This window comes from Triplophysa dalaica, chromosome 17 (genome assembly GCF_015846415.1).
Source record: "Triplophysa dalaica isolate WHDGS20190420 chromosome 17, ASM1584641v1, whole genome shotgun sequence".
Classification (NCBI taxonomy): domain Eukaryota; kingdom Metazoa; phylum Chordata; class Actinopteri; order Cypriniformes; family Nemacheilidae; genus Triplophysa; species Triplophysa dalaica.
The window spans coordinates 6,667,040-6,694,043 of record NC_079558.1 but is presented as its reverse complement, the minus strand read 5'-3'; the positions used below and the strand labels follow the sequence as shown (position 1 = coordinate 6,694,043).

Below are 27,004 nucleotides of genomic sequence, written 5' to 3'. Positions count from 1 at the left end.
CATGGTGGAGACTTTTAACGCATACAACTACATTGTAAGAATTATACTTTTCACATAAATTCAAATTTTTATTGTTATATCCACATTTTATGATCATTTTACTGGAAGCAATGTGGGCATTTTTCATTAAAAAAATATTTCCCAGGCAATTAAACATGCTAAGAAGCATCCAGTCAATGAAAGATGGCACTATGATTAGTTCCAAGGACATTTTAAAAGAATTTCTGGCAGATTGCTCCCTTACCCTGAATGATCCTCACAAAGCTATGTGTTATTACAAACCAAAGCAGCCATGACTTTCCACCAGACACATTAAAATACTGAAAGAGGACCTCGCTCCATATGGTCTCAATACCAGCATCCTTCAGACTTTCTTCTTAGAAAGATTTTCACATCACAAGCCAAAAAGGACACAGCCAAAGAACACGAGAGATCACACGCAGAGAAGTTAAAAGTGTAACTATCAAACTGCCTAGAAAAAACTATTTGTGCTTTAAGACTTTTATTTTAGGAACTTCAGGCGAGCAAGAGATCAGCACAAATCCTCGTACACCTCTGATCTCAATTCATTTGTAATGTCCTTGGAAGTTTTTGTTAGTGCAGTGTATGGGAATTGAATAAAAAGAGATACACTGTAATAACAGACCTTGCATACTGAAACAACTAAAGTTAAGGTTGTAAACAGACAATGGTTTCATGTTATCTTTGGTTTCCATGATTAAGAACCATTTGTCAAATACAATTCACAAAAAATATAAAGAATTTTAAGAGTTTACATTATTAAACATTTCAATATGTGACTATTTCAATGATAAAAAATGATTATAAAACAAAGTGAGTATTTACTGGGTAAATTAAAATGCCCCTTAAGTTGATGTCTTCCTGTTGGCAGGTCTAAAAGCTTTCACAGGTGTGCTTTTCAGTTCACAGTCCCAGCAGTTTTTCAATCTGTTCTCTCAGTTTGTTCTTCTGAATCTATGTATAAGAGTAACAATGTCAGTGCTATTAAACGGTTCAATCTGTCAACACCCAACCACAAGCCTTTAAAAATCAAAAGGTGTTGTAGTAGCTATAAGGCCCCGGTCTTTATTTGCCTAAAACCACTTTAGTGGGTTTCAAGGAGACAGGGAATCTGCTTAAAATTCTTCTGTCTGGAGTCTGATGTGAGTCGGCCCAAATAAACAGTTTTTACATTTTCTCCATATTTTACATGAATCTGCAAAATGTTAACTTACCTTTCCTGTGACAGTCAGGGGATATACCTGAACAAAAGTTACATGGCGTGGCACCTTATAATGAGCAATCTGAAGAAGAAAAAAAACAGTAATAGTTGAATGGCACGTGACCTCCAGTTGTATATCCGTGGCGGCTAACAGAAAGCACACTTCTGACACATATGGTTCTGACCTTTCCCTTGCAGTATTCCCTGATCTCCTCCGCAGTGCATTCCTGATCAGCTTTAAGTTTAATACAAGCACAAACCTCCTCTCCCATTCGCTCATCTTTCACTCCAATCACCTGTGTGGACAAACACAGAGGCATCGCTACTTTTGACGTGCATAAGAAATATTGGTGTAACAGTATAATGTTTCTTGTTAACATTCCTACCTGTGCTTCTTGAACTTTAGGGTGTGTGTGTAAAAATTGTTCGATCTCAGCAGGGTAGATGTTCTCTCCTCCTCGGATGATCAAGTCCTTGATGCGTCCTTCGATTCTGCAGTACCCAAACTTGTCCAAAGTTGCAATGTCACTGCATGGATGGCATTACAGACTTTACTCGATGAAAACATTCATGTCGACACTGAAGGGAATATCGCATGTACTTACCCCGTCTTGTACCAGCGGTCTTTTGTGATGCATTCTCGGGTTTTTTCCTCATCTTGCCAGTATTCTAGCATCACGCAGTATCCCCGTATCATCAGCTCCCCCTGTGCACCCAGAGGGACGATGTGGCCAGATGTAGGGTCTACCACTTTAGCCTAAAGAAGGTATTACATCCATTTAGAGTGAACAACAAAATTCTGTTTTTGACATGTAGAATGTTGCTATGTGAAAAGCGCTGAATTAAAAATGTGTTACAAATAGGAACGCGTGGTAAACCGTGGCTGCAAACGAACCTCAATATGGTGGCTTATACAACCAACAGTCTCTGTCTTTCGCTCCAGGCTGTCAAACGGATATCCGCAGAAAGTTACTGGACTGTTTTCAGTTGTGCCGTAGCCGATCTGTTCCAAAACACAATGAATAGTATTTCACATCATGTTTTGTTTCATACAAATGAATTAATTACAAATAATCAGAGTTAAAGTGGAAACAGAACATTTTTAAATATCCTCTTTGCTACAATGACAGCTAGCATTTTATGGCTAGCTTACATTATAAATAACACTACACAAAGCAAGTTGAATTCTAAGCCATGGATCACTTGCCCAAATTCTGCTCACGTTACCGTTTGCAAAAGTGGGCTTTCGGAAAGTATTTTCCACAAACCTGGCTAATGGAAAGCAGATGGCTGAATGAACTGAATGAGCCAGGCCTGGGACGCAGGTGAGGTATGTGGTGCGCACCTGAGAACTGGCACACAGGCTGTTTCAATCCCAGTCTCTCTGAGATCATTGAGATCACTCAGATACAGAATCATAACAAAGAGTCTAGCGCAAAGCATGACGGTAATGAAAGAAATGAGCTCTAATCTGTACAAGATGCCATTTGTTAAAATCTCATTGAAATCTGCAAACTCATAACTACACAAAGCAAATTTGCAGAGTTTATATAAACTAAACTAGATGAATCTCCTCTGATCCAATACAGTCTGGATCGGATTTAAGTGTGAGAAACATAAATTAATTATGATGAAGTAAGACATCATTAGTTAAATTCGCAACCACTGCTCCTTCCTGCCGAGCAATATGTGCAGACCAAAACACTGTGGATTGATGAATGTAAACCTGAAAGAAGAGGATCTACACTTTGCCAATAAAATGTTAAATTTGTTAAGCAAACACTAGATTCCGCCTAACCTGAGCACAGCTGACACACTCATCATAACACACACATTTGAGAACTCTTTGGTATTTCTGCTCCCTATCATTTACAAATTGTTTTGAGACCAAAATTACAAAATCAACATCCCTACGGTGAGTCATAGAGCCGTTCTGAGAATCACATAGAGATCTATCTGCTTTTCCCTTTTTTATATTCAATACCACACTGAAAAAAGATCTGCGAGAGGAATGTGCTTCTCCAAACAAAACTCTACTCCGCAGACAAAAGACAAAGCACACACACGCCTTAACATCACATGATTTGCCGGCACGCAAGTTACTGGATTAGAAATTGAGACCGTTACAAAGCTATCATATATAACTTGCTTATACATAACATGCACTTTAATCCTTTGTAATCCTTTCTTTCACCAAATGAAAAAAAAGAGAGAGAAAACTAAGCTAAGATAAGTATTAATTATTAATAGCTTCAGGCATGATAGTGAAGAGTGAATATATTTCGACTAATAAACTGGTTAAATATCATCATCTCAGACTCTGGAAGGAGCAGACATGTATTCTAAATACTTACTTCAGCTCCCTTTGGAATCATTTTGCACTGCACCCTCCTCTCTCTCTCTCTCTCTCTCCACACTCTCTCTTTACTTTGAGGTTGTGTTTTTGCTGTCTTTATGTGTTCCTGCTGCAGGAGACTCCTCGAGGAAAGCATTCAGAAGACCAAACAGACAGACGGCTTAAAGCAGTGGACTCTTAGCACACCGTTTCACCATGCAGAGTTTACGCTTCTCCCTCCTTATGTTTCTTCAGGTTTCTATACCCTTCGTGTCTCCTGCACCAACTCAGTGCCCGAGCCAGTGCCACTGTCACGGTGATCTGCAACACGTCATCTGCGACGGCGTCGGTCTGAAGAAAATCCCCCGCATCTCCGAGGCCACCCGTCTGCTCAACCTCCAACGCAACAACATAGGAAACCTTCCAACCGGGGGCTTTAGCGAAATGAAGGGGCTCATTTCTCTGCACCTGCAGCACTGTCAGATTCGCGAGATCGCCAAACAGGCTTTCAAAGGACTGAATAAGCTTTTCTACCTCTACCTGTCTAACAATGACATCAGCGCCATCAAACCGGGTGCTTTCGAGGACCTCACTGAACTTACGTATCTCTACTTGGATGGTAACCAAATCTCCAGTCTTCCAAAGGGCATCTTCTCTCCCATGATCAACCTGTTTACCCTCCAGCTTGACAACAACAAGCTCTATGACCTGCAGCCGGGTACTTTCACAGGTGCAGCGGATCTCAGGTGGCTTCATATGAGTGGTAATGATATGAGCTCCCTTCAGCCTGGTTCTCTTGATGAAGTGGAGAACTTGGCGACTCTAACCCTGGACCGCAACAAGCTGTCCACATACCCTCTTCAGGCTATGAGCAAGCTGCGTGTTATAGAGGAACTCAACTTATCCCACAATCCTCTAAGCATCATACCTGACTACGCATTCAGGAGTTTTGGACGCTACATGGAGAAGCTTCATCTAAATGACATGGGCTTGGAGAAGGTAAGTCTCTCTGTGGATCATAACCCCTTAAATAGTAAAAATCGAGACGGAATGAATTCCAACTGAGACGAAGTAAGTGTTGCTCTGATGCTGGCCTAAAAGTTACGGCTAAATAAACGATTGTTTGTTTTTCTTGAGCCGGTCATGCTAATGCACTGCAACCCCACCAGAGAAAAATATTGACCTGTGTGTTGCTTCTAAATTTAAATGAGATCCTTCTGATGTTCAAGTCCTTCCGTTCATACATTCAGGACCTAAATGAACTTTAGATACGTGTGCTGTATGCTGAGATGCACATGTGCTGAAATATTTCTCTCTTTATATATCAATATATCATTATTCATTACTAGTGTGTTAGAGATGCATTTATCTTTTTGTCCTGACTTTAAGGTATAGTTGACGCAAAAATATCACCAACATGTTGTTTAAAATCTGTATACGACTCTTTTTTCTGTATCCAAGTCCTGTTTTCCCCTGTAAACAGGTCAGGAAGAGTTAGCAGACAGGTAAACAGTGGCAGGGTGTTCTGCGGTCCATGGAGAAAAGTATTTTTAGCTTGCCTTTGCCTCATCTTAAGGGACAATTGGGCTCTTCAGAAGCACTTCTGGCAGAAGAGCAGGTCATTGGACAGAACGCGAGTCAAAACAAACCTTCCTTCGCCTCAAATTACCAAACATTCCACCTCTCTAGACTTCTGAGTGGAAATTTCCAAAATGCCCTTTCAATAAGTGCATCTGTTTTACGCTTATATAACACGTCACACACCCACATGCTGTGTCTACACTGAGCCGACCCCTCGACCGCCATCTTCCTATAAAGCAGACGCCATGCGGACCAGGACATCTAACACCTTAGTGAAGTTTTTAGCAGTTCTGCATTCACCTCTGAAGTTTGATGGAGGGCTAGAAGAAGAGTTAAGCTCTGGAGGACATAAGAGAGGTCTTTCATGTGAGAAAAGCCATCCATAGTCTTCAAATATTATGAATGATGTTAAATGCTAACTGCAAAAATATTCTACGTGCAAATGTAAAAAAAAGTGTCTCATTTACGTATATACAGCAGGGTTTGATTGTCTTCTTCGTTAGAAATATTATTTTCATTAGAACAATTTATGTAAAAAAAAAAGATGCCAGAACAGCATTTTTACAAATAGTTTCTGTTAATGTCCAAGTTTAAATTAGATTATACCTTACATTAAAAATCTAATGGTGATGTCTATTCCATCTATCAAGTTCTCCAACGCTGCCTTCGAAGGAGTGACCGCTCTCAAATCTCTACACCTTGAGAACAACAAGCTGAGGTCCCTGCCGGCCAGCCTGGACTTCACAAGCCTCGAAAACATCACACTGTTTAACAACCCATGGAGCTGCACCTGCCATTTAACCAACCTCAGAAAGTACGAAAATACAAAATCGACAGATGTTTGAACCTGCAAACACATTCATACTATTTGACTTCACATCCCGATTCCTAATACTGAAGATTTGGTTGGTTTTGATTTGCTTGTATAGATGGATGAACAATAGTCGCCAGCATCCTGACGCAGTTTGTGCTTCCCCCGGAATCCAGAAAGGCAAGCAAATAAGGGACAGCACTGCTTTCGTCCGTTGCAAGGCAAAGACGAAGACAGACAGAGCCAAGAAGGGTCCACGCCCTTGATATGGTGAGATGGCCGTCCTGTTCATTCAGATCTGGTTCTTATCTCTTCATTATAGTCAGAATTAAATAAGAGAAATAAAAATAATAAACAAATAAATGGCTTCCTAATGTTCTGGTGTATATATTGCATGTCAAGTAAGCAGCTAGGACAAAACGACATCCCATATTTTGTCTAAGCCTATAAACCGTAGTCCATATTTCATACCCACACCCTCAACGAATGTCAATCCAGACCCAGACTAGGTTTATGGTCAATAAGATCTCGTAAATGAGACCACAGCATCAAGACTCCAGCAATGAATATAAAAAAAAAGACATCAACCACAGACCTCTGACTGACAACTAGCCAGCAAATGTAAACAAATAATGAAAAAAAAGTTCTGGTGGTAAAGTAAATAGCGGTCAAGGGTTCATTTCTATAAAGTCTCTTTCATCATATTTATGATTTACTGTAGGTCTTGATTAGTGGTGGGCATAGATTAATTTTTTTAATCTAGATTAATTCCAAGATTAATCTAGATTAATCTAGATTAAAATGGCTCATTTGAATTCTGCCGAAGGCATTCGGAATATGTGTGCTACCCAAATAATAACTAAAAGTAAGTCTTTGAGAACGGGTTTCTCAAGCCAGGTGGCGCATTAGACCAGGGGCTCATCTCCTGTTTCCAAAATGCATCACAAACTGCTTGAGAAAGCTGTTCTACTATGATAATTGGTGATCAAAATTAAATTATGTTCAATAAAATGAACTTGTGTTTACTTCCGCATTAGCTAAGGGATGATTTGCGTTTAGGTGGTACTTGAGACTGGAAGAGCTCCTACAGTACATTTACATTTAGTCATTTAGCAGACGCTTTTATCCAAAGCGACTTACAAAGAGTGAGGGAGCAACAAGCGACCTGTCATACAGGAGCCATAATACATTAGATCTCAATACAAAGTTACTGGTTTCAACTAAAGCTAGACCACTACCTGTTGAGAGAAAGTGTTTTTTTTAAACCAATTCCGCATTGCACAAGGTGCAAACAACCTTAGTCTTGTCGATGTTTCTATTGGGAAGGAAGCTTCTTAAAAATTAATATTCCCTGAAGCAAACCCGGCGGCTTCATAGCTGCATCCATGTTAGCACGTCACGTTTGATGCGGTAATTTCACAGTAACGTTATGTTGTGTTCAGAGCAAACGCGAATGGCGTGTCAAGCGCGAGTGATTTATGTGTTAATGCAAAGAGCCAATAGACCTACTTGCTGCGCGAATCGCGTGAATGAAGCCCTGGTTATGAAATGATGAGGCGGCTTCTGCTTCCGCGAATGACGCGAATCACGCGAGTTGAAAAATCTCGTTCTCGCCCCGTACAGTGCAGTTAAGCTGGTATACATCCGCGCTAAAATATCAAGGTGAAAATCATCATAGCTTGCGTAGTATAGACCCAGCTCCCAACCCAACTTTGAGAATAGATTAACGGCGACATTTTTTTTAACGCGCGATAAGAGTCTCACTGCGTTAACGACGTTAACGGCCCACCACTAGTCTTGATACTCGTAAGACAGAAGTTTGGGAACTGCTGGTTTTGTCATATGGGGTTAGCGGTCTAGTTCTCAAACTACTACTAAGTTTATAATAATAAACAAAACACATTTAGCATTCAAAGCCATTTTTCAGTCATTTTTAGTTGGAAATGAAAAATGACAATGAATCTAATGATCGATTGCAGTGACTTTCGTGAGAAATGAAAGTTAAATACTTTCAGAATACTTTCTACAGATTCAAGAGTTAAATCCCAACCATAAGTATTTGACCTCTTCTAAGATGAAAGACTGAATGGAAATAATATAAATGTGGTCAGGATTTGGGTTTGTGTCACTGTTGTTTTTCAATCCTATGTTTGATTTGAACTCTCTGTCTTTGTGTTTTTCTGTTTTGGGTTGTGATGTTCTGGACTGTGTGCCACAGCCAGTCACAGACGTCCAAATACAGGCTCGGCCAACTGACCTGGCAACCGTATTACTGTTTTCCAACACAAGCGAAAAGAAGACTGTCCAGTTGATGGAACTTCAAGTGCAGAAAATAAAATCAATGCAAAATACTGAAGTTGAATGACAACTTCCTCAGTCACACTTTTTTTGCGACATTTATATGAACTGACTCAATTCCTACTAAATAGCATGAATAGCATAAATATGTGTTTACAAACAATGACGTGCATCCAGAAGGAGCAACAGTTTACATTTGCAAAGTGACATTTTGGAAAAACTGCTGCCAAAGGAAAAGAACGGTATACATCAGTATAATTAAATAATCATTGTTAAAGGGATAGTTCACACAGAAATGGAAATTCTGTCATCATTTACTCACCCTCAGATTGTTCCAAACCTGTATTAATGTCTTTGTTCTGCTAAGCACAGAGGAAGACATTTAGAAGAATGTCAGTAACCAAACAGATCGTGCCCCCCATTGACTCCCATAGTATTTATTTTCCCTACTGTAGCAGTAAATGGGGGAGGAGGTCTGAGGTTAAGTAAATGACAGAATTTTCATTTTTTGGTGAACTTTACCTGAACTATACCAGACACTTGACATCTCAGAGCTTATATCACTCCTGATATCTTGATTTTAGTGATACGTTGGTTCAGAAAGCATTTTAAGCAGTTAAATGTGTTTAAGGGGGCTTGTAGTGCTACAATTTTACTGGCAATTGTAAGCATTATTTGAATATGCAAAATATTTTATAAAAATAACACAAAAGGCAATTATGTGATGAAATGTCTTAATACCATGTGATAAGCACTACATTTACGCAACATTACATCTATGCTACATTAATATCACAGTATGATTTTGTTAAATATGATAGTCACATAGAGGTCCTTCCTCTTTTGCATAGAATTTAGTTGGCATTTCTGTGTATTTTACATGCATAAGTGAATACAAATTAGTATATATATACAAATTTGAGCAATTTTTAATTTACATCTAGAGACTGAGGCGTTCTTTGTTGAATTACAAAGACTTGTTTGACTACATGTCTGAGGTAAGTTTTGTATGTTCTGCTATCTGTACGATAAAGCCTATACCGATATTATGAAAAATAATTTTGAATGAAAAACATCTATAAGCAAAGTCCAAATGTTTATAAGGAATTCAATACAATGGACCTTGTTGGTTCTTACTCACTGTCAGTTAATGGTCACTTCATACTGTCATTAGCATGGTAGCAGAACCAAGAACTTGCAGTATATAAACCCAACAGCCATGTCTGACCCAAGTTTTATAGCGCTATATGAAGTTTCTTGTGAGGACAACTTAATAGGTCTGACAATGTCCTGCAAGGAATTTTCGAGGCTAACAAACCAAACCTGACGGTGACTGAGATACGACTGACACATACTCACAACCTGACCTCCTCTTTACATCTTTGACTTCTGGTTTCGTGTTGTTTTTGGTCAAAAACTTCTTAAGCCGTGAGACAACAAAATCAAAACAAAATCAAAACACTGTGGTGTTAGAAGAGGGATACAGCAGTTCACTGAAAAATAAACATTCTTTCACCATTTAATTACTCTCATGTTGTTCAAAACATGTATGACTAAAAATAAAATCTGAGAAATATGCTGGGGGGTGGTTTATTTAAAAAGGTATCCAATTTCGGTTTACTGCAGACTTTTTAAAAAAAATGTACCAAATGTACCACACATTTTAAGACTGTTGTCTTTGTCTCCCTCTAGTGATATAATTGACTTATTGCAATTGCATAATTACACTGTTAGTTTGATTGATAGGAAACAACAACCCATCTGCATTTTGAAAAGATTATCATGTTTAATGGTAATACTCACCAACATTTCCTCAATACCCATGACATTAATGACCTTACGGATCACCTCCGGAGGACAAAAGGAACCGGCCACAATACCTGTTGTACATGAAACAGATGACCTTATCAGATCATACAACAATTTAGATGCACCTTTACCTGGTTTTAAAGGAGATTGAATTGACTTACCAGCCTCTACTGAAGACAAATCAAACTTTGGCAGGTCAGGCTGACTGAGCATGTCAATAAACATAGTTGGAGTTCCATAGACGAACGTACACCTGGGTAAACAGATTAGGAGCAATGTCTTAATTTTTTTGACCAAGAAATTCAACAAAAAACATCATACGTAGCAGCCAAGTGACCAAAATGCTAATCCAAAAACTACATGGCAAGAACGAATTTGTGGTTTCAAAGGAAATATGTGGCATCATACTTCTCTTTCTCCATAGCCTCCAGGTTGGCACGTCCATCATAACCCGAAGAAGGATAAACCAATGTGACGCCATGAAGAGCCATGACCATACCACCACCCACCGAACCGAAACAGTGATACATGGGCACCGGCAAGCACACTCTCACGTTATTCTGTACAGAAAGTGTAAATATGCAGTTTAAGCAACTTATCATTTTAACTGGGGGAACAAAAGGTTTTTTTACAGCCACACAATACGTTTTTTATTTTTTTTATTGAATACAACCATGAACTCACTCTCCAGTCGAAGCCCACACGCATGCCAATGAAGTAAGAATTGTTGACAATGTTGTGGTGGGACAAAGTGGCTCCTTTTGGCTTTCCTGTAGTTCCCTAAAAATCATAAACACCAACGTTTGAAGATATACAGTATTATTCATATATTATATAGTGAAGTTAGAAGCTAAAGTTTGTACTTTTCTAATAGATTTTACCGTCTTAATATCCAGTGACAGTTACAGGAATAGAATTTAAGATGATTAACCCAATTTCTATCGGTGCTGTTATCGCCGTAAAATTTGCACACTTCACCCTTAAAGGTACTCTGTGTTATATTTAGCAGGATCTAGTCACAGAAATGTAATATACTCTAGATAACTATGCCTACAGAGGTGTATAAAGACCTTACATAATGAAGCGTAATGTTTTTAATACCTTAGAACAAGCTTTTTCTATCTACATACACCGTGGGTCCCCTTACATACAATTCACCATGTTGTTTCTACAGTAGCACTAAACGGCGAACTGCTCCACAGAACGCATTTCTCAAGCACGTTGTCTCCTTCAGCAAAGAAGCAAAAACATGACAACATCCTAGTCCTGTGTCAGCCAGGGTAGTGCTTCGAAAGGGAGGGGTGAGCATTGGAATGAGCCATTGGTTGCAATTCACTACCTCACCACTATATGCCTCTAAAATCTCCACATTTCTCCTTTAAATGTTGATTTCATAAGACAATATAAAAGAAAAACTGTACCGATGTAAACTGAATGTTAACGGGATCATCGGACATTATTATCTTCTTGAGGTCTTGTAGTTGTTGATGGTGTTCGCTGGTTCCTGCCTGGATCACATCTTTTAGTTGGAAAGCCCCCGGCTGCTGACTATCCGTGACGATCACAGTGTGTAAATCTGGTAGTCTAAAAATAGACAACCATAAGTCAACACCAAAACATAATGTGATGTGCTAGCTAAATACTATTGACTTATTGAGTGTGTGGTTTGACAAGTCATATGTACTTTGAACTCTTGATTCCTCCAGGGGATGCTTTTTCCATTTCTGGGCAAAGCTGCCTTAGCATTTCACAGTACATCTGGGTTTTAAATTGAGTTGGACAAACAATGGCATTGCACTGCACCTGAAAGAAGCATTTAAGATAAGCCATTAGGCCTGGAGGAAGTTGCTTATATGTCCAAACTAAACGTAACCAAAACCTCATCAGTGACATACTTTCTATTGGTATTTTCATGCATGAATTATCATTAACTTACCTTTCTAAGTGCATATTCTGCCTCCTGTAACCGATAAGCAGGGTTTACTGACACCTTTAAAAAAAACAATAGTTGGAGCAAGTTAGACTGGTTGTTGGAAAATAAGAAACGTATAAAATAGACGGAAACACACCTACCAAAATAATACCGGCCTTGGCCGTGGCAAACTGCATCAAAACCCACTCATAGATGTTTGGTCCCCAAATCCCTAAACGATCCCCTTTCTTAAGCCCGACAGCCAGCAGACCTGCAGCGGCCTGCTCCACCTGAATTCAAAATAAAAGCACATTTCACACTGTTAAGGACCGTGGGATTTTTTTAAATGTGAAAGGTTTGCAAAATAAGGAGAGGGTGAATCATTCAATATCAATACATAACGGTATAAAAGAACAGGGAAATCAACTTTTATGGTTAACCCAAGGGATGAATTTAGCTGACGTGTTGTATTTCACAACCCAAAGTTCATTGGAGATTTCTATGACATTTTTACACTCCACAATGGACTATGACTCCTGTGGGACTTCAACACTTTCTGCCTTTGAATATTTTCTAAACAAATTTTAATTTTACATACAATTTTAATGTATCTTGATGCTTTAGAGAAGAGAAAAAAGACATATTGTTATTTAATCGTGGTATTAATATCGTTAAAGGAACAGTTCTGTCTTCATTTACGCAACGTCAAGTTGTTCCAACTTTCTACACATTTCTTTGTACACATTATAAAGGAACACAGAGAAAGATATTTGGAAGAACGCTTGTAACCACCACCTTCTTTGTGCCGTCGAACACAAAATAATATATTTTGAAGAATGTAGGAAGGCAAACAGTTCTGGGGCACTTTTGACTTTTTCAGTAACTTTTCCTATTATGGTAGTCAATGACGGCCAAGAACTGTTTTGCATTCTTCAGAACATGGAAACGTAAACAGATTTGGAACAACTCAAGTTTAGAATGAACTGTCCCTTTAAGTAATGCATACGTGTTCATTTATTTTTACACAAAACACACTGTACTTATTGTAACACGATAAGTACTCACTGCATGCTTAATAAATATTCTACTTCTGATGCATTTATTTATTGTGACCCACTTTCACTCTAGATATGGCAGAGAAAAGTGCCATCTGTGCCAGGTAACCCATACAAGCCAATACAAAGAAAAATTCAGTAGAGTACAAACTATAAATACTTTTACCTGTACCTTGACACCAAGTGAATGTGGAGGAAAGGTCATGCTTACATACTTGCAAAATAACCGCAAACACTATTAAATACCTTTTATAAATAATTGCTTCATGTTGTAAAGCCAACTTTGTTTAGAGTGTTACACAACACACTCTTAACAAAATAAATGAACAAAAAATGAAAGGAGAATTGTCTGTGTTACTTTACCCTACCAAAATTAGCATACTATAAATATTACATCCTTCCTAATTACGAATAACTGATACCACATTAAATAGAAACTCTAAATATTAGTTGTTTACTCTTAACATGAGCCCTAAATCCCACATGGAACCTGTGGTAGCACCATATTTAGTTTAGATTAATGGGGGTGCTCAGGAATTTATTTTTGGATTCGTCACAGATCCCTCATTCCAAACAACATACAGTGGGTGCAATATGGACCCTTTACGCCACAGTTAGGGGGAAACACCCCGGTTGTTAACTCCAGACTGACTTGGCCCGCTGTAAAGCAAACAGTAGCAGGCCACTCACGTCTTGGTAAAACTCGGCGAATGTCTTCCGCAGTCCTTCCTCCACAAACACCATCGCTTCACGGTCAGGGTGACGCGCCACTGACGCCTGGAGACACTGATCCACGGTCTTGTATAACAGTGAATGAGAGGAGATGCCGTGGGCATAGCTGGTGGTCAGGGTCGGGACCCTGGGTGGGTTATCCACGTGAATTGCACTGGAGTAAAAGCGAAGAGAAGAATGCTATGCATGTCATTTTCAAACACTTCAACTAACTGTTACCATTTAAATACACATTGAAATGCGTGCGGCTCTGTTTCAATGTAACATTACATAATAGCGAAAGCAACTGATAGTAAACCCTTCCGGAGATTTGAAGACGTGTTTACGGGTGCCCAATTTCCAATACAATAGTGAGATGTATGACTATTTAAGCTGGTAAACAACAAAGCATACCAAAACATGTCTTAACGAGGTCTTACCAGCTCGGTTGAGCAGATATTAAAGCTGTCCGAGATCCCTGCAGAATGTTCGCGGTTTTGCAGAAGTGTACGGTCGCGCGAAGATTTACTAGAAGAATCTTGGAACACATTTTTACGACCACGTAGTTTTGCTATAAATCAACTCTTGAGCAATTTTGAGGTATTTGTTTTGAAACTCGGTGCTACAGTCTACAGAAACACTCAAACCTGGCGTCTATGCTGAATAAATGCACATAACGTTAAAATAAACAGTTGTTTTCATCATGAATCATTACTGTATCGAGTAATGCACGAGTCCAAATCTTGCAAAAGCAACGCCGAGGTTGAAACATGCAATGCAGCACCTCCAAGACGACAGTCCAAGTAGTACGTAACGTATCTATAAACTGAGGACGCAGAACTATCGTTATCACAACATGGCATCTCGCGTAGTCAGTTGTTCAGTCCGCCCAAATATGCAAAACCTATTAAACAGCGGCTTTAACTTTCTAGAATTCCAATAAAAGTATGAATCAGTTTATGTATTGGCTATTTTAACCAACGCATGTGTGCTTTTTTAATGAACTATAGTAATGTAAAAATAAGAAGACTGTTTTGCTGGTGCTCTTATTACGTAGACTCAAAATATACGAGGTTTTCGGGGACATTAACGGTTGCATCAAAAAGGGGAGTGGCTTAAATAAATCTGTGGAATGTCGTAAGTAAACGTGTAACCAGGCTGCAGGCACAACACATAGCCACAGCATTGTTCTTTAATTAATTTAATTTCTTGATATTTATATACTAAATCAATGCAGATGCTTATAAGTAAAAATCCTGTCTTCTTGGTTAAATATAATTCATGTATGTTATAGATATATGGCAGCGGTTCTCAAACTGAGTGCATTGCAATTGCGGCCCCCCGAATAAAGATTTAGTATCGTATGATTAAAAAAGATGAAACCAAAGCATATGCAAGTATACAATGCTAAAACCAGGTTGGTGGTCTTATTTTTTCTAATGTTTGATTGCACAAAAATGTATGATAAGTGTCTATGTTTCATAAATGAAATGTCCCCCGGAACCATCTTGGGGACCCCAGTTTGAGGACACACACATACACAAAAAAGTTTACATTTAAAAATACGTTCATTATGTGCGTTATTGTTATTCTTAGTCTGGGTTTATTGTTTTCATATTAAAGTAAATCAAAAATAAAACGAGTAAAACATACACCCTGCTTAAAATCGCATCTCTGATGCCTGTAGTTCACCTGCAGGTGGCAGTATACTGTAATCTAGTTGCTAAATGTCAAAGAAGAAGAAGAAGAAGAAGATAGACCTCATTGGTTACTGTAGCGGCGCGTTGATGAAAAAAGGTTTCTGTCATATTATTAAATATCACTATTTGTACCAGTAACAGCATTCATGTTTTGAAATTAACTTAAAGAATGTAATAAAAACGTGCGCGTTATGTAGTAATGGACGCGATGCGGTGCAGTGTGGAGTATTTATCCGAGTTTAGTGACTGTCAATCACACGCATCACGCATCATTCAATACGACACGAATCTGATCTTGACCTGTGGAGACAGTCATGTACTTGTGTTTCATATTCAGGAAAACAGAGTCACGGTAGGTACACATCTACTGTAATATATATGTTTTGTTACAAGCTCACATTGTAATAAATGTTGTTTATCAGACTATATTCCACTACGAAACGCCGGTGATTTATGTGGCATTAAGTGGTGATAAACTTCGACTAACTTTATATGTCCTGTGTGAGAACGGTGGACTTTACTGCACCACTCTTCCCCCACCTTCAAGGTAACAATACTTCCTGTTGTACTTCACATACTTAAGTTGTGGAACAGCTTTCTAGTGTCCTACTTAAAATGTAATACTAATAGTTTCCATTGCATAATGAACCATCAGCTGTTTATCCTTCTAGTTCTTCTGCTTCTGTGAACAAAAGTTCTGACCCTGTTGTGACCAGAGTCTCAGATGACTGCATTGTCCTCAAAAACATCAGCCTGCGAGCAATCATCATTGTCGAGAAGATCCTTGTGACCCTTAGCCTTCACAAGTCCACCTGGAGTTTTGATGTCTACGAAGAGCCTGGATCCAAGCCCCTTCAGAAACTTGCATGCTTCCAGGTCACAACTGTCAACACCCAAGCGACACACAACTTCTCGAACACCAAAGAAGATGTTATAAACTTAACAGATGAAGAAAAAAGTAGGAAGTCCTCTCCTGTGCTGACTTGCATTTACCCTGCCGTCTCTCACAAGTCTGAGCTCCATCCTTATCTTGAGCTTCGTCTCTTCAGGCTCTTGTTTGGAGTAGATGCCTCTTTAGTCAATTCTCCAGTCCTTCTCTGTGGTTTACCTGATGGCCGTATTTGTTGCTTTCCTTTGCTCCTCCCCCAAATGGATGGTCCAAGAGGTGAGCAGAGATCACCAATCAGGGTGCTCCAGAGCTTAGAACAGCCAATCGTATTCATTGGAACCTGCGTCTCAGGGGACGACGGACCTCAATGTTTGGTAGCACTTGGTCAAAGGGGCAAACTTCTGTTAGTCAGAAGCAAGGAGACCAGTTCGGAAAGCAAAGAGCCAGATTATAGTAAGAATCAAACCATTCATATTTTTTATGAAATAAATATATATTTGAATGACTCCTTAAATACACTTTCAGTGCTATTGGGTGAAGCGTTTTATGTTAATGTGTTTTGTATTCCTTGAGGTTCAATCTAATGACGTTTTAAGTGATATGCTCTACCTGTTGAGCACTTGTGTGCTTTTGTTTGACATAAATTTGCCTAATTCAGGGGTTTTCAAATAGGGGTCCGAGGACCCCAGGGGGCTGTAAGGAAGTGACGGGGTCCGCTGGAAAGCCTAACTCTAATAAAAAATAGGCATTAAAAATAAATATGTATATAAATATTAAATAAAATGAGTGAAAATAAAAAAGTAACTAAATTAGATTAAAATAAACAAATTAGTTAATAATATATTAAATAGATTACGTTTAGTTAAAGTAAATAAATAAAAGTGTGATAAATAAACAATTAGATGTAATGTAAAATGTAGAGTAAAAATGTAATATAAATAATTCGATGAAAATTCTGTCATCATTTACTCGCACACAGATTGTTCCAAACCTGTATACTTTTCTTTGTTCTGCTGAACACACAGGATGATATCTGAAAGATTGTCAAATGTCACCTCCCATTGACTCCCATAGTATGTATTTTCCCAGCTATGGCTGTAAAAGGTATGTGAAATCTGACATTCTTTTAAATTTCTTCCTCGGTGTTCAGCAAAACAAAGAAATGTAAACAGGTTTGGAACAATCTGTGTGTGAGTAAATGATGACAGAATTTTCATTTTCTCGTGCGGTATACATTTAAAATAATATATATATAATATAAGATTTTTTTTTTTAAATAAAACAATTAATTGTAAAAAAACATAATAAACTGAACAAATTTAGCAGCACTTTACATACAATTTAAGTCTATAAATTGTGTAGTTATAAAAGATGCCTTTTAAATTTTAGGATAGGAGTCCAAAAGATTGAAAACACCTGGTCTACATCCATTTGTTATTTAATCTACCTCAATCATTTTTGGTAATCAGTTCAATCTCTTTTACAGGATTCATTGAACATAGTGTACGAGGACCGGTTCTGTGCGCCTGTGCTGATGATAAATACCTGTTCTACAGCACTCTGAAGGACCTACAAGCTCTTCGGCTCACCAAAACCTCACCAGAAACAGAAGGAGCAACTGAACCTCAACAGCCAGCTCTGAGCTCAAACAGTCTTGGTGTGTGCAGGGTTATAGCACTTGCTGGGCCATACAATAATGCCAAAGGTACTGTAATGTCATTTCAGCTGGAATCTCTTTGTTCATTTTCAAATTTTGACATGTTTAATTCCTTACCCAAAACCTTTATTTGCATTCAAAGGATCTGTGCATCTGTTGGCCTTATCTTCAAGTGGAAGACTCATGCAGGTGAACCTTCCTCAAGGGTCCAATAAAGAAAACAAATCCAAGTTTTCTTCATCTCAAGCCGGCCAGAGAGTCAAGGATCTCCTGTCATCCATTGGAAATATTTGGGAGAAGTATGACATTTTTTTAAATAATCACAGGTTTTGAACACTACACAATACACAAAAAATATCTGTTCTGACTGTTTTACAGGGCGGAGTCCTTGAAACACAAACTGCAGGAGAACAATGAATCTCTCAAGCGTCTGAATCAAGTCATGAGCGTTTGCAACCTCCTGTTGGCCAATGATGGAAATGACAAGGAACTTAATAAGTGGATACAACCAATCAGCTGTCATGGTGTGACGAGATGGAGATCGCTGCTCCAGAAAGAGTCGTTGGCGCTCACGTGTGTATTAGAAAATGCAAGCATGTATACGTTGGAACAGGGCTGGACTTTGTGCCTGCAGGTGCATCCATCATCCACATCTCAGACTGCAAATACAGAGTGCACATCCAGGACGTACTCATTTCCATTCCGGAAACTGGATTGCGGTGAAAAACTGGACGTGACGATTCCTCTTGAAAGAGTAGGCGAGCTGCCAGTAAACATCTATTGCTCTCTTGCTTTTACTCTTACGGCTTTATTCAGCTCTGAAGCATCTGAAGCTGTATCACAGCTCTTAAAGGATATGGGGTCCATCAGCGTACCACTGAACACTTTAACAGTAGATTGGCTTGATTCATTAAGACTGGAAGGAGCATTTTCTCCTGGTAACATTATCAGACACAACACTGCCGCAGATGGCATCCAAGCCTTTCTGCGTTCAAAAGGAGTCCGAACACAAGACTCTGCTATTGTTCCTAAATCCGGACCCCTTCCAGTGGTGGTGAGGATATCGTCTGAACTTCTTAAGAGCAAACTGCACCTCTCAGCCACTAGCGGTGTGGAAATATGTTCATCTGTTCTAAACTGGTTGGTTTATAAGAAGGAGACAGCAGAACGCGCAACTATAAAAACTCAAGTTATATGTGCGTACAGCCCTGATGGACAGCCGGTCAAGCTACTGGCCAAAGAGGTGCCCATTGCTCATTTAGTTATAATAATTTCAGAACCGGTCTTAATGATCAGTCTCTAATTTACAATGAAAGTTTATCATGTCTGTCCTTTAGATGACTCTGGAAGATTTTAGTTTGGAAGGACCTCTAGATGTGCTAGAGATTCGGGTGGAGAGTTTGTCTTTGGTGGCGGTGTGCGGACTGCATCATGCAATTCTGAGGCGACTACAGGTGCTTTTATTATAAAATCTTTCAATCTCAAATTTATAAAACGTGCAATGTGATGTAATGTACAAATCATTACATTTCCAAACAGGTGCTGCTCCAGGACACAACAGCAGATCGTGGGAATACAAAGCTGTTACAAGCACAAAGGTTGTGTGAAACCGTCCGTCATGTTGAGGTAGATCTCATCACTCTCTTCTTGCAACAGGTCCAGATCTTGTTTGCATACAGGTCACTGTATGTTACATGTACATAACTGAAACGGTGTCTAAAAAAACAACTCTTTTCTTTTCTTAGTCTCTTTATAAAGACCTTCAGGACGCTTACAATCAAGCAGCTCTTGGCGGTTCAGAGACGAACAAGACCTCTGAGATACTGTTCCACATTTTTCTGCAGCTGAGGGCAACCCCACTGATCATTATTTGATTTCATTATCCACCACAACTTTTGTATAATATTATTTAATATATACTGTACAATGGAAACTGTTTCACTTTTCTGCTAAAATGCAGATTCTTTCCTTTCCATGTGTCCCACATTGAGAACTTTTCATTTTCAATTAAACTTTGTCGACATTAAACAAATAGTTTAATGTCATTTCAAACCTGTATACATTACTTTCTTCAGCAGAACACAAAATATATTTTGAAGAATGTTGGTAACTGAACAACCCATTTATATCCATTCACTTCTGTTGCATGGACACAAATACAATGCAAGTCAGTGGGTACCACTGTTGTTCGGTAACTAACATTCTTCAAAATATCTTCATTTGTGTTCTTCAGTCGACGAAAAGTTACAGAGATTTGAAATGACAGGAGGATGAGACAAGGATGACAGAATTTTTTTTTGAAGGTGAACTATCCCTTTAAGTTTATGCAAGATACTATTTAAAACTATGACATCTATTACAAACTTTAACATCTCCATGTGCAGGTCTCTACTTTTAACCCACATTGTACTTCTTCTATTTGTAGTTCATGCTAAATTTCTTCAAATCCATGGCCAGAAGTGTACAAACTGTTACCTTGTAGAAAATACGTTTATCAAAATAAAAAAAGAAACCGACTCAGTTTCTTGAATCTGGCTCAGTTTGAAAGAGTTTTTCCTTAAGTCGATAATATCTTCCTTTCTCATTTGCCATCAGTTGCTGGTGAGTTCCTTCTTCCACAACCTTCCCGTCCTCCATAAAGATAATGTGATGTGCTTTTTCCACAGTCTCCAAACGGTGAGCTATCACCAATACTGTCTGATCTGTGATGTTATTGAGCACATCTTGGATCTGGAAAATTAAGAAATGAACAGTGAAAAAGCATAATCCCCAATATTTCATTGCAATGTATTTTTAACTAAGCGGCTAAAAATATATTAAGATGTGTTATTTATAAAGGAGTGCGTACTGCTTGTTGTGTGCTACAGTCCATGTGACTGGTTGCCTCATCTAAGATGAGAATCTGTGGGTTTCTTATCAGAGCTCTGGCTAGAGCAATACACTGCTTCTGTCCTGCAGAAAGCTGGTCACCACATTCACCAACATCTAAACATAAGAGTTGACAAAATCAAACACGAGAAGTAAGATTCTGCATGGATTCATGTGGAACAGACATTTTAGGTATCATATTATTCATACCTGTGTCATATTCTTTTTCCAGATTGCGTATAAAGTCGTGTGCGTTGGCTTTCCGAGCAGCTTCTTTGACTCTTTCCATAGTGCAGTCCTTCAAACCATACTCAATATTATATCTCACAGAACCAGAGAATAGTACTGGATCCTGGGAGACCATTGCCACCTGTGCCAAAGAAACCAAAAACTCAGTCAACAAACTGTCCAATGACAGAATACACGTTGGTGTTTCACATGCTAGTATATTATTGCCTGCCTTTTGATGGAAGTATTGGTGTTGATAGCGATATAGAGGTTTTCCATCCAGAAACACTTCACCATCCTGCGGTTCATAGAATCTTTGAAGCAAGCATACGCAAGAGGTCTTGCCACCACCAGAGGGCCCCACCAACGCTGTCACCTTCCCTGGACTCAATTCCAAAGTCACAGACTGCAAGAAGTTATACATAGTGGTTGAATTGTAAAACAATTTCAAGAGGATGGTGTGGTCAAATATTTTTGGGTGTATGTCCCGCAGCTTACCTTACACAACAATTATGAATTATGTTTAATTCAATAAATATTAAGAATTATTAGAACGGTAAGATTTATAAAAAAAGTTGAGCTGTCCTAATATAAAACATGCAATCTTTCACTCTTTTGGAACAAAGTCTTTTTATGAACATGTAAAAAATGTAAATATTGAAAAATATTAGTTTTATATTTAAATGTATTGTAATGTAATTATTATCATTAATATACATTTTTTAAATAACCCTTAAAAATAGGCATACTTCAAGTTAATTTTATTAAGTACACATAAATTAAACGGTAATAAGCATGGTAGCTGGTTTGTGTTGGTCCTAAGCTGGTCAAGTGCTGGTTTAAACATGTCCTGAGCTGGTTTTAACTGGTCTTAAACCAGCTAAGGATCATCTTAAACCAGCACTTAACCAGCTCAAATCAGAACATGACCAGCTTAAACCAGCAAACTTACCATCTTAAACCAGCACACACCAGCTACCATGCTTCAAAACCTACCAAACCAGCATATATTGTTTATTAACAGGGTTAGTACTACTAATGTTTATAAAATTATAATTTGAAATGTAATTTTAAGTGTAACTAGTTTTCAACTATGTTTTGCATTTGTACTATGTTTATTATTTGTAATGGATAGTTAACTTCAATACTTGTAGCACATTTTTAACTTAAGCACATTTTGAATACAAATATACATTAAGTATACTCTAAGTATATTAAAAACTTATTCATTATATTTTCGAGTATATCTCCTTTAAAAATTTATTCTGTGTTCCAGACACCTTGAATTTTGGATATTTCCCACTTCAACCCGGAAATCATTTCTGGAACGGCACTGTTTAATGTTAATAAATACGTTTGATGAACAACTTTTTTTATTTCCAGGGTTGAGGCGAGAAATATCTTAAACGCAGCATAGGTACAATGATAGGTCAAATATACTTTTCTATCAGGACAGTTTCTACAGAACTACATAAAAAGTTGACTAAGTATACTTTTGGTTTGTTTAAAAGAAATATGGTTACAGCACATTTGAACAATCTTATTTTTTCTAAAGGAAATACAAAGTTTTACCTCAAGTGCTTTATTATCAGGGCGTGAGCTGTAAGAAAAAGTGACCTTCTCAAAGGTCAGTTTTCCCTTCAGTTTCTCAGGGGCAAGACCTTCTTCCTCTCTCATCCTCGGCTTCCTGTCAAGCAGCTGAAAGACCTTCAGTGCTGAGCCCACAGTGTTCAACATGTCTCCGTAGATATACACCAGTTGCTGAGAATACAACGACCGGCAGAATTTAAGGAATTAAATCTGAATTAAGGATCTTCCTGTAAATCTTCATGCTTAATCTTACCTTCATGTTGGTCACCATGTCTTTCTGATAAAACACAAATGCAAGGAGGCTGCCGCTGCTTAGCTGTCCAGTGGAGATGAGATTACGACCTTGGATCAACATTGCTACTTTCAAGCCCACTGAAATAAACTAGAATGCAAAATACGTTTAATTTTATTAAAGACACTGACACATTTAAATCGGACAGTCTTCAGAAAACAAAAAGTACATTTTATTATTGTGTCACTCTTTTTAAAGTTAAATATATATTATTTCTATAAGTTTTTCATAGTTTACGCCATATGGGACTGTGCATGGAGCTTTACCCTTCGTATTAAGAGGTGAACATTACTGCTGATGCCCTTTCGCGTCAAAACTTGGAGCTTTCTGTTCAGGGCCCGTTCATATCTCCTCTGCTCCTGAGCCTCCCCTTTACAACTGCGTACCGTCTTCATTGACCCGATAACAGAAGTCGCTAAATCAGCAATCTCTGCATTGCAGTCCTGAATCTCTCTGGATGTTTTCTGTGGGGAAATAGGCCAAAATCATTTACAGGACAAAAAACACAGGTTAACTAAGATGTCTCCAGTGATTTCCTTACCTGGTAGAGGTTGTTATAAGCATTCTGAATGAAAGCAAGTAGTGGCATCTCGATGCACGTGAGGAGTGTTAACTGCCAGGACAGGCCCAGCATAAAGTAAAGCATGCCGCATGTTTTCACCAGACTGCGCAGTAACACGTTTGCGTTCATGGCCACGGAACGGCCCATCTTATCGGTGTCAGAGATCAAACGTGAAGTAAGACTTCCTGTAATGAAAAGAAAAATTCTTACATAAGATGCCCCATTAAATGGGAGTTTGAGACCTGGGGTCCCCCTTATCATTTTTCCTGGGTCGTTATTATTGATAATACACATTCAGACGTTTTGTAGCTGTGTGTAAAATAATACCAAAATACATAACTATTAAAAATGAATTTAATAAGATGAACATGTATTATGCTTATGGAACTTAAGTTTTTTTGAAGAGGTCATACCTGGTTTGTTTTCTTCAAAAAAGTTGATATCCTGCTTCATAAGATTCTGGAACAGCATATGTCGAATTCTCTTGTTGAGTCTGCTGAGGCTACACATGAACATTCCTCCACGCAGACCGCTGAACATAGAACTTCAAGACACAACAAATGCAGAGAGAGGCAAAAATGCAAACTAAAGAACCATTAAGGAATAGCGTTATAGGGATAATTCACCCAAAAAAGAAAATCTGTCATCATTTACTCAACCTGTTTGACTTTCTTTCTTCTGCAGAACACAAAAGAAGATATTTTGAAGAATGTTGATAACCGAACAACGACAGTACCCATTGACTTGCATTGGTTTTGTGCCCATACAGTAGAAGTCAAAGGGTACTGCCATTGTTCGGTTACCAATATTCTTCAAAATATGTTCTACGTAAGCAATAAAGTCATACAGGTTTCAAATGACAAGAGGGTGAGTATATGATGACAGAATTTTCTTTTTTGGGTGACCCATCCCTTTAAATGGGTGCAAAACCGCCACATACGGTACTACAGTACGGGAGTTTTTTACAGTAGTATTTTATCTGTAGTACTACCCCATTAATCACAATTGTTAGTATCAGATATTGTGACACCCGTAATTCCAAACAACATTAGTTCAAATTTACATTCACCTTCCTAGTGAGCAAAGTGCCATGAGTCCAATAGCCCACAAGAAGTTGTTGTGTTGATATTTTCCGCTCAGGTGGTCAACAACCTTCCCAATACTGTATGGGATGAATGTCTCAACTATAAAAAATGAAGATTATCATCAACAATCCATTTAATATAACTAAATTTGCAATATGGATTTACTCTGGCTCAGGTTTTAAACTCACACAACGCTGCCAGACTGAGAAAAATGAAGGCAGCCCCCAGATGAAGGTAGTCCGGTCTGGAGTAGCGAATCACTCTCATCAGTAGTGCCTTTGCCTCTTCATCCTTTTTCTTGCTTCTGGAACCCTTTACGGATCCACCATGTGGGAAGGCCGTCTCCATCACAACATATATAAGAGTTGATGTGGCAGAGCTCAAGACCACCATGCCCGGATCAGGAACAGGGCTGAAACCTCTTACAGTCCCCTGCAGCATTGTCTGCACAGTGTCAAACACTGCAGGTAAGAAACTCAATAAAGCAACCCATTGCTTCAGGAACGGCCGGACAGTGCTGTCAGCGACCAGTGTGCTCAGTAAATAAAGCACAGTCCAGCTGATGAGTCTGAAAGCCCACAGGCACCTTAAATCCAGACTGCCTTCTCCATCCAACCTCAGCAGCACAGAACAAACACAAGCCCAGAGGAACAGATCACAGCACAGCAGATACACGTGTGCTGCTAATGTTGTAATGGATATAATGGAGTGTGGCTTTGGGATCATCTTTAAATGTTACAAGAAACTGGAAAGACAGAGATGAATCGTATTAACGCAACGTCTGCCTTCTAGACGCTTTTTATCCACATTAAATATTTCACAATAAATAGTGAACAAATACACAACATATAATGCTGTTTACAAGTAAGCAGTAGTAAAGAAAGTAAACACATAAGTTACAGTTAGTTACACGCGTGCTCTCGAGTGCATTATATACAAGATTAATATAGAACTTAACGAACAATAGATGTCTCACCATAAACTGTATTTTATATGTTATTTTGGAGGGCCACTGGAAGTCTGTCGCAGAGTGGCTTGGTTTCGATTTCAGTTTCATACTAGTGGGCGGTGATAGTTGTTTTTAGATAGACTATAACATTCAACCAAAAAATGGGTTCGTATAGAATATATATATATACATATATGCGAAGTGATAGTGATAATACGAGATACTCTGCACACCCGTTGTATTTTTCAAATTTATGATTTGTATGCTGCGGTTCTCCGAACTCCGATTCGGTAGGTGGCGCTGTCCCAAAAATAGGGCCCTAGAAGTGCGGTCCTATAAATGCAGGTCACGCAACACGACGTTGTATGACTGTGTCATTTGTAACAGTAACCAGCAGAGAGCGATGTTTGGCAAGTATGACTTCTTAGAATGTTACTTGACATTTACGTTTATTTAGCACAACAATATTTATGAAAAGATAATAATTATTATAAATGTAGGTTTTTGTAATACTGCCAGGCACTTGTAGCACTTGGCTCCGCCTGCATGATCCAGAGCCAATCAGGACGTTCTCACAGGCTTCAATAATGGCACCTGTGCCCACAGTTTCTCTCTTTGTTTGTTGGACTTTTTTTGCTCTTGTGTGCGTGAATGAATATGTAAGTTTATATTATGTTTGATCTTGGAGATTGTTTAATCAATCTGCATGTGCTATTAATTTAGCATATGTAAGTTTGTTGTGTACATTTAATACATTTTGTATACCTATTTTGCCTGTGAGTTAATTGTATTTGTTTAACATTTCTTTGTGGTATTGTGTGGTTTTGCATCATTGTTGTAATTAATTTATTCATATAGCAGACACTGGACTTTAAAAACGAAGAAGCATTTAATGACTAAGGGCTAGTTGGCCCATAATGGACTATTACTATCCAAACCTGTATAAATGTCTTTGCTCTGCCAAACACAAAGGAAGATACTTGGAAGAATGTCAGTAACTAAGCAGATCTCATCCCTCATTGACTCCCATAGTATTTATTTGACGGTAAATGGGTGGATGAAATCAGATTGGTGTTTGACATTCTTCTAAATATCATTATCTGTGTACATCAGAACTAAGACATTTATACAGGTTTGGAACAATCTTGGGGTTAGTAAATTATTTCAGAATTTTGCTTTTTGAGTGAACTTTCACTTTAAAACCCAACACAAAGTTTTCAAGTAATTACAGCATTAATGCTAGAAGAGAAGGGCATAAAAGAGGAGTTTTGTCCTGTTTGTAGTAAAGATGTGACTCACTGCAAAGTAAAAAAACTTCATTTATTTACCCTCATGTTGTTCTAAACATGCTGTCTCTAACTTTTTCCATGCACACAAAAGAGAACTGATATCATTGTGGTTTTGTGTCCATACAATGGAAGTCCATGGGGACCAGTGTTGTTTGGTTACA

At 38.4% G+C, this 27,004-nt stretch overlaps 4 protein-coding genes across 5 annotated transcripts; 2 read left to right on the top strand and 2 right to left on the bottom strand.

Annotated features, from left to right (window-relative positions):
* Positions 1-55: 55 nt before the first annotated feature.
* Positions 56-14,803, bottom strand: acsf2 (acyl-CoA synthetase family member 2). Its single transcript, XM_056770548.1, has 16 exons — positions 14,175-14,803; positions 13,714-13,909; positions 12,130-12,258; positions 11,993-12,046; positions 11,741-11,859; positions 11,478-11,640; positions 10,741-10,836; positions 10,465-10,616; positions 10,218-10,309; positions 10,051-10,127; positions 2,118-2,225; positions 1,828-1,979; positions 1,609-1,750; positions 1,408-1,518; positions 1,236-1,304; positions 56-975 (listed from the first exon to the last, which is right to left on the bottom strand). Exons 1-16 carry the CDS (start codon positions 14,282-14,284, stop codon positions 925-927), a joined length of 1,821 nt encoding a protein of 606 aa, XP_056626526.1. The 5' UTR covers positions 14,285-14,803; the 3' UTR covers positions 56-924.
* On the top strand, positions 3,578-8,964 carry chad (chondroadherin). Its single transcript, XM_056770551.1, has 4 exons — positions 3,578-4,556; positions 5,789-5,952; positions 6,068-6,219; positions 8,168-8,964. Exons 1-3 carry the CDS (start codon positions 3,774-3,776, stop codon positions 6,213-6,215), a joined length of 1,095 nt encoding a protein of 364 aa, XP_056626529.1. The 5' UTR covers positions 3,578-3,773; the 3' UTR covers positions 6,216-6,219; positions 8,168-8,964.
* Positions 14,804-14,881: 78 nt separating the features above from the next.
* faap100 (FA core complex associated protein 100) lies at positions 14,882-20,496 on the top strand. Of its 2 annotated transcripts, none has more exons than XM_056770545.1 (9): positions 14,882-15,786; positions 15,857-15,981; positions 16,106-16,776; positions 17,810-18,028; positions 18,123-18,279; positions 18,359-19,223; positions 19,318-19,434; positions 19,520-19,606; positions 19,726-20,496. In XM_056770545.1, the coding sequence occupies exons 1-9, from the start codon at positions 15,634-15,636 to the stop codon at positions 19,852-19,854; spliced, it is 2,523 nt and encodes an 840-aa protein (XP_056626523.1). In that variant the 5' UTR covers positions 14,882-15,633; the 3' UTR covers positions 19,855-20,496. The 2 variants fall into 2 exon arrangements, with proteins under 2 accessions (XP_056626523.1, XP_056626524.1); XM_056770546.1 differs by having other exon boundaries at positions 15,647-15,786; positions 16,090-16,776.
* On the bottom strand, positions 20,495-25,771 carry tap2t (transporter associated with antigen processing, subunit type t, teleost specific). Its single transcript, XM_056770547.1, has 12 exons — positions 25,582-25,771; positions 24,794-25,350; positions 24,590-24,704; positions 23,934-24,064; positions 23,500-23,705; positions 23,225-23,422; positions 22,920-23,048; positions 22,649-22,837; positions 21,309-21,482; positions 21,059-21,218; positions 20,829-20,965; positions 20,495-20,710 (listed from the first exon to the last, which is right to left on the bottom strand). The coding sequence occupies exons 2-12, from the start codon at positions 25,329-25,331 to the stop codon at positions 20,498-20,500; spliced, it is 2,190 nt and encodes a 729-aa protein (XP_056626525.1). The 5' UTR covers positions 25,332-25,350; positions 25,582-25,771; the 3' UTR covers positions 20,495-20,497.
* Between the last annotated feature and the right edge of the window lie 1,233 nt (positions 25,772-27,004).

Excerpts from the sequence above, each read along its gene's own strand:
- chad (XM_056770551.1), top strand. The coding sequence starts at position 3,774 with ATGCAGAGTTTACGCTTCTCCCTCCTTATGTTTCTTCAGGTTTCTATA. Across the intron at positions 4,557-5,788 it reads ATGACATGGGCTTGGAGAAG|TTCTCCAACGCTGCCTTCGA; the intron begins GTAAGTCTCTCT and ends CCATCTATCAAG. Across the intron at positions 5,953-6,067 it reads CATTTAACCAACCTCAGAAA|ATGGATGAACAATAGTCGCC; the intron begins GTACGAAAATAC and ends TTGCTTGTATAG.
- acsf2 (XM_056770548.1), bottom strand. The coding sequence starts at position 14,284 with ATGTGTTCCAAGATTCTTCTAGTAAATCTTCGCGCGACCGTACACTTC. Across the intron at positions 13,910-14,174 it reads ATATCTGCTCAACCGAGCTG|TGCAATTCACGTGGATAACC; the intron begins GTAAGACCTCGT and ends CTTTTACTCCAG. Across the intron at positions 1,980-2,117 it reads GTATAAGCCACCATATTGAG|GCTAAAGTGGTAGACCCTAC; the intron begins GTTCGTTTGCAG and ends TACCTTCTTTAG.
- faap100 (XM_056770545.1), top strand. The coding sequence starts at position 15,634 with ATGGACGCGATGCGGTGCAGTGTGGAGTATTTATCCGAGTTTAGTGAC. Across the intron at positions 15,787-15,856 it reads TTCAGGAAAACAGAGTCACG|ACTATATTCCACTACGAAAC; the intron begins GTAGGTACACAT and ends GTTGTTTATCAG. Across the intron at positions 19,607-19,725 it reads AAACCGTCCGTCATGTTGAG|TCTCTTTATAAAGACCTTCA; the intron begins GTAGATCTCATC and ends TTCTTTTCTTAG.
- tap2t (XM_056770547.1), bottom strand. The coding sequence starts at position 25,331 with ATGATCCCAAAGCCACACTCCATTATATCCATTACAACATTAGCAGCA. Across the intron at positions 24,705-24,793 it reads TCTCAGTCTGGCAGCGTTGT|TTGAGACATTCATCCCATAC; the intron begins GTGAGTTTAAAA and ends CATTTTTTATAG. Across the intron at positions 21,219-21,308 it reads ACCAATACTTCCATCAAAAG|GTGGCAATGGTCTCCCAGGA; the intron begins GCAGGCAATAAT and ends TCTTTGGCACAG.